The sequence below is a fragment of the Camelus ferus genome, chromosome 16 (assembly GCF_009834535.1).
Source record: "Camelus ferus isolate YT-003-E chromosome 16, BCGSAC_Cfer_1.0, whole genome shotgun sequence".
Lineage (NCBI taxonomy): Eukaryota > Metazoa > Chordata > Mammalia > Artiodactyla > Camelidae > Camelus > Camelus ferus.
In genome coordinates, this window is record NC_045711.1 from 57577 (window position 1) to 63576 (window position 6000).

Genomic DNA, 6000 nt, shown 5'->3' on the forward strand with positions numbered 1-6000 from the left:
GGCGGGTGGGAGGCATCTTGACCCGTGCTGCGGGAGGTGGGCGGGCGTGGACAAGCTGTCACACAGCGAGGCCACAGGGCTGTGTCTCCACCTGCCGCTGTGCCTCTGACTGCAGTAATTTAAAAAGTGAACACCTGTTAAAAATCCGTGGGTTCGGAAACCTAGTGTGTTCTGCATTTCCCCCCAGGACGCTCGCAGTCTTGATCCTGTTTTGATTCCTCCGGGAGCAGGGGAGTCTGTGCCGTAGTTCTCTGCGTGGTCCGCGGAATCTTCAAGGGTCCTTGAGACCTTTATTCAGGGGATCCACTAACAGCAAGACAGGATGTGCCTTTCTGACTCTCATTCTTTCTGGAGTTTTCCGGAGGCCCCACCAGGTGTGACGTTACCACAGGCTGCAAGCAGGGGTGAGAACCCAGCCGTCTGCTATTAAGCCGGACAGGCAAGGGATTGGCAAGACTGTAAAACGAAACCACTCTTTTATGGAAAACAGGCTCATAAAAATGTTACTTATGTTAACATGTTTTCCACAAAAGAGTCCTCTACACGTAGATTCTGTGTTTGGGGATGAGCGGAAAATAACCAGAACTGGTTCACACTATGAGCAAAGTATTATACCAGTCAGTCAGTCAGTCAGTCTCCCAGGTGGTCTGAATTCCAGCTGAAGCTTCCCTCTCCCCTCGAGCAAGCTGCCTCCTCTCTGGCCCACGGGCACTGGATGGTTCCCAAGAACTCCTCCTGGTTCAGCATATTAAGTCTCTTCAAGGTCTTCTCCCATGAGACCTGGGAGCTCCCCTCAGATGGGGACCCCACTCCCCTCGCCAGTGTCGGTCTTCTCTGAATGTTCAGGAAACAGGAACCATAGCCACGCACTGTAGGGACATTCAGGTGAGACCGTGACTGTGGAAAAGCTGTGGACACGGAAAAGCACCAGATACACATGAACTTTAACAAAGACCTGAAAAGCTAAGCATAAATATGGACACCACATACCAAAGATGAGACAAAAGTCTGAAGTGAGATGCTTGTCAAAAGTATTCTGAGACTTTATTAATTCGTACCTATTGAAGAAAAAAAAAACCCTATATACAGCTATGTGCACAAAACTCGAAAGACCAGAAGCAATACATCTCTCTGGCGTGGGCCTTACCATTACTCCTTATTTAAAACACACTAGATTTCCCCATGACTATAAAAATGACATGGTCATTGTAGAAAATTTGAAAAATAGGAGAAAGCATAAGAAGGAAAATAAAAATCACCCATAATCCCACCACTCAGAGATAACTTAACATTTTTGCTGTATCTCTTCTATGCTTAAAAAAAAAAAAAACATTTTATATGTGTTTTACACGAGTGACGTCACACTAAATACAGTTTTGTGTCCTGCTTTTTTCACTTCGCATGGCATTAGGAACATCTCCCCATGACGTTACAAATTCTTGGTGAATATGAATGCACCGGCCACTTGTTCGGCCCCACGTGAGTACTGGGCGTTCGCCCCGGGCTGGGCACCACGCTGCCTGGATGGGGAATAAATAGAAGAGACGCCAGAAAAGCAGGTGCGGGATTGCTGAGTCCACAGCACAGATGAATTCTGGGCTGATCTCCTTCCCTGGGAGGGAGTCCGGCTCCGAGCAGGATTTCCCTGCTTCACATGAGGGCTTGCTGGCAGGTTCATTCATCTGAGATCAGGCCTGGCCAAGGTCTGTGTCACGAGGCTCTGACACGAAGGTCAGCCAGGATAGGGAGCATTTCTGAACTGACAGTGTCAGTCAGTGGAAAACGCGGCTCTGCTTGCTCCCCGGCTAGTTAGTTAACTCCTTTTCAGGAGCGAGGTTAGGAGGAGTCAGGGTCCTCTAAAAAGACCCTGCTCCGAGCAGCTTTGGGCTTTCAGCTCCGTGGCTGAGCGAGGGTCAAAAAGCAAGAGCAAATGAGAAAAAGAGTAATCACCCCAGATGGCTCAGGGAACAAGAGCAGGGTAGGCGGGTGATGTCCACTGCAGCCTCTGGACGGGGCCCAGCAGCCGGGCCAGCCTGCCTCGCCTGGTAGCCGATGGTCTTGCTGCGACACCACTCGAGCAGAATCTGCTTGATGCTGCTGGCGCTGGCCACTCCGAAGCTCTGTGAGCGCTTCAGCTTTGCCCGGGTCTCGCCCTTCCCCCTGCGGAGAGAGGGCAGGCCTGCTGGGGGCTGGGGGCCAGGGGGCTGCCTCTCAGCTGCCATCTGCTCCGGGAATGTGCCCCACCAGCTCTGCTCACCCAGGGAGATGCTCTGTCGGCAGGCAACCTCCCAGCCCCACGCCCACAGTCCAGGCGTGCGCCCCGTGTCCCAGCTGCACTGCGTCCACTGATGGGGTCCGGCAGGACCAGCCCCCTTCCAGCCTCCAGGCCCCCTGTGTACTTCCCACACTGGCGATCCTGCGGCAGAGGACCTGAGCCCACATGGCCCATGCCCCTGCCCTCTGCTTGGAAAACCCTCCTCGCCTCCATCCCACCCTTCCTCTGAGCTCCTTCCGAGGCCGCCCTCCCTCATGGTTTCCTATTCTAGGCCCCAAAGACACTCTTTATCGGCCAAGATCAGGTTGTCTGGGTCAGTGGGACAGTTCCTGTGTCTGTCCCCCTCACCAGAGTCAGAGCCTTGGGAGCCAGGACTGGGGGGTCATTGTCTCATAGGCCTGGGCCAACCCTAAATGTAACAGGAATCAATACCACTCACTGACAGGAGGGCTGGATAAACATGCAAAGGTGGCCCTGTTTCTAATGGGGCGGGCGGTGTAGTGTGACAGGGAGCCAGTGGTACTGGGGTCTCACTGTGTCACCTCCAGCTTCTGCTGGGAATCCCAGTGACTGCCCTCTGGTCTCCCCAGTCATGCCTGGAAACTAACCTGTCCAGTTGGATGAGGGATGTGGGTGTGAGGGTGCCTAGGAGTTCCCTCTGGGAATGTGGGAGAGGGGCTGGGGTCTCATCACAGCCTCCCTTCCCAAAACTGGAGCCACCTGCCCCTCAGCCGGCCCTGTAGCCAGCCCTGACCTATGTCTTGCCTGAGAGGTCACATCTTGGGGAACTGCCCTCGGGGGAACAGGACAGGGCCAGCTTTGCTCTGCCTGCCTGCCTGACCCCAGTGTGGGCTCAGGCTTTCTTTGGGGGCCCAGACTGGTCTGGGAGGGTGCTAAGAGCATCCATACTTGCCGGCTCCTGTGTCCTGCTCCCATTTCTCAAACAATGCCTTCCGGGCCTGTGCCCCCGAGGTGCGGGGCAGCGTCTGCGACCGCACCAGCTCCCGGCGACGCTCCCCCTGCCGATGGGCCTGAGTCGTGGCTGGCGGCTGTGTGGAGGGGGGCGACTGGGGTGGCGTCACCCGAGGTGGGCTGAGGAGAGACCACCGAGTCAGGAGCACAGATCTGGCCATCACTAGCTCGCACAGGCCCCGGGCCTCCACCCCACTGAATGTGAAATGAGGCAGCGGCGGGGCTACAGGCAGAGAGGAAGCACCCCTGTTCCAGCCCCCAACCGGTTCCGCAGGTTTTTGGAACTGAGCTGCTGTCTGAGGCCGGCCTAGCCAGCAGTGGGCCCCCTCTCTGCACATAATCGCCCCTCGGCAGGTGTCAATGCCTGGGGTGGGCGGGGGCGGCCTCCTGGCAGGACAAGCACCCAGAACCAGCCCCACCAGGATCAGGCCCCCTCCTCGCCACCAGTAAGTAAGATCCCCTCTGTTTCCCCCCTAAAACAGTTTGTCAGAAAGTCACAATTCTCCTTTTATTATTAAGAGGGGGAGAAAAAAGCCAAGCCAGCCCCCACCCAACACCCAGCTCCGATCACAGTCCAGAGGGCCTGGGGGCAGCGCATGGGGACAACCGGAGGCCAGGAGGCAGCCTGTAACACAGGGAAGCCCCCACAGACCTCCCCCAGGGTAAGGGACTCTCCAGGTAACTCCTCAGTCCACAAGCAGGAAGCCCCCAGCTCAGAGGGAGCCTAGCCAGGATGGCTGAAGATCCATCCTGTGGGGACTGAGAAACTCTCTCCAATCTTTGGACAGACTTGCTTTGAAGGATCCTTAAAGAAACCAGCCCTCCGCCGTATTGCTCCAAACAAAACTCTCTACCAAGCTTCGCTGCCTCATTTCTCCTCTCAAACCCCACTAGGCGACACTGCTGCCTTAGTTCTCCAGAGGCACCAAGCCAAGGAAGGTGCCTCCTCCTGGGGTTGGCACTGGGAGCTCCGTGCAGGGGCCTGGGTAGCCTGGGTCCAAGGCCAAGGCCAGACACTTCCTGGGGAGTGACGACCCTGCCACTGGGAACAGGGGCCCTGACTCGCCTGTTATCGTTCCTGCTGGCCGTCACCCCCCCATAGCCAGAGCTGGACAAAGTCCGTGGGAGGGAATAGTTCTTCTCTGCGGGACAAAGGGAGGGAGAGAAATAACAAACCCTGGCCTTGGGGAGGGCCACCACTGCCTGCCTCCCATCCTTTGACCCCACCCTGAGCTAGTCACCCAGCATCACTCTGGGCACTGGCAGGACCTCTGGGCTAAGCTGACCCTGCCTGGGCCAACAGTTGAGGAGAAAGGATGCTGGAACATAGAGCAATGACATAAAAGAGGTCCTTTACAGTACTCCTCACTGCATTTGATAGCACAGAGCCCAGGGCCTTCTGTGCTGCATATCCAGTAGATACCATGTTACCAAGCCCTCATTCTGGAAATCCACAAAGCCCGACCCCAGGACACACCCTGGGGCCTGATCACAGGTCCAAGACAGCCCCAGGGGGACCATGCCAGGTTTGTTACACACACAGTGTGCAGGGCAGGCGGCCACCTTCTAACCACAGCCTTGATCTGCAGTAAAAGCCATGGTCGTACCCCGCAGGATGAGGCTACTTCACAGCACCTCTGGGAGACGAGCCGGGAAAGATGGGCCCCATCTGATGGAGCAGGCGAGCTGGGGACGGGGGTGGCAGTGACAAGCAGAGTGGGTAGGGCCCGGCCCCAGGATTTCTGAGTCTCTTGCAAACCACCCCCAGCCCCTGACCTCCCTCCCATTTTGAGGTCATGGTCTCCTGCTCCTACCACTGGGACTGGGAGTCCAGGATGTGCTGGCCTCGCTGAGGCTTGAGCTGAGGCCCCCCAGGATGGCAGCAGACGTGGGCGAGAGAGTTGTGGCTGAGGTCTCCCCAGAGAACTTCTCGGAGACTCGTGTGATGGCCGTGACTGGCTGGTGAGGCTGCCGCAAAGAGAGGCTCACAGGTCGAGGCTTGAGGGGCTCTGGTGTTGGGATGGTTTGGGCGGCTTCGGGGGGCCCATCACCCGGACCTGAAACAGGTGACCAGCAGGGGTCGGGGGGTTTCAGCCATGGCATTGACAGGGGCCTCAGAACCACCCAGGAGGACTCCAGCCTCTGTGAACTCTCCTCTCACCTCCTCCAGGAAGGCCTCCCTGATCACTCCTGCCTCCCTGATCTCCCCCTACTGGGGAAGTCTCACTGCTCCAACCAGAGGTGATGCCTGCTCCAACATTCCCTAATAGATAGTTCAAGAAATAGTTGCCTGTCAGTCCACTCTCTACCCTGCTCAGTGCTTGGACAATTCCCCAGTCCCTGCGGGTATTCCTCCAGCCAGCCCTCCTGGGCCATCAGCCCCCACCTGCCCCAGGCTGGTGCCCGTTCTCCACGATGTACGAGTTTGAGGTTCTCCTCATCTCCGCCTCGCTGGCTTCGTCATGGTGATCCACACTCTACAGAGAGACAAACACCGCGGAGGCCCAGTCAGCCGGGGCCAGCTGCCCACCCCGAAATCAATTCCCAAAGCTCCCCCTGGTTCGAGCAGGGCAAATGCTTTTGAGAGAGACAGACCCCAGGAGGTATGGTGATGGGCCAGGGTCACCCAGGAGGCTAGGGGGACTCAGCCCCAGCAGTTGAGCCCCCGAGATCCTGGAGGCAAATGGCTCCACTGGACACATTCCAGACCCCCAAGATGCTAGGGACAAAAGTCAAGACAGAGTTCCAAAGGA

At 57.0% G+C, this 6000-nt stretch overlaps 1 protein-coding gene across 3 annotated transcripts in view; it reads right to left on the reverse strand.

Annotated features, from left to right (window-relative positions):
• Positions 1–5938, reverse strand: part of LOC116669149 (smoothelin-like protein 2) — a 44671-nt gene extending 38733 nt beyond the window's left edge. Inside the window, exons 1-7 of one of the 3 annotated variants that reach the window (XM_032498014.1) lie at positions 5634–5934; positions 5409–5510; positions 5062–5304; positions 4314–4389; positions 3185–3367; positions 2043–2160; positions 1015–1520 (exon numbers count right to left, since the gene is read on the reverse strand). In XM_032498014.1, coding sequence (XP_032353905.1) covers positions 1365–1520; positions 2043–2160; positions 3185–3367; positions 4314–4389; positions 5062–5304; positions 5409–5510; positions 5634–5688 — 933 coding nt within the window. In that variant the 5' untranslated portion in view covers positions 5689–5934 and the 3' untranslated portion in view covers positions 1015–1364. Of the gene's footprint in view, positions 1–1014; positions 1521–2042; positions 2161–3184; positions 3368–4313; positions 4390–5061; positions 5305–5408; positions 5511–5633 lie in introns of those variants that run through there. The other 2 variants (XM_032498015.1, XM_032498016.1) reach the window with 2 other exon arrangements.
• Between the last annotated feature and the right edge of the window lie 62 nt (positions 5939–6000).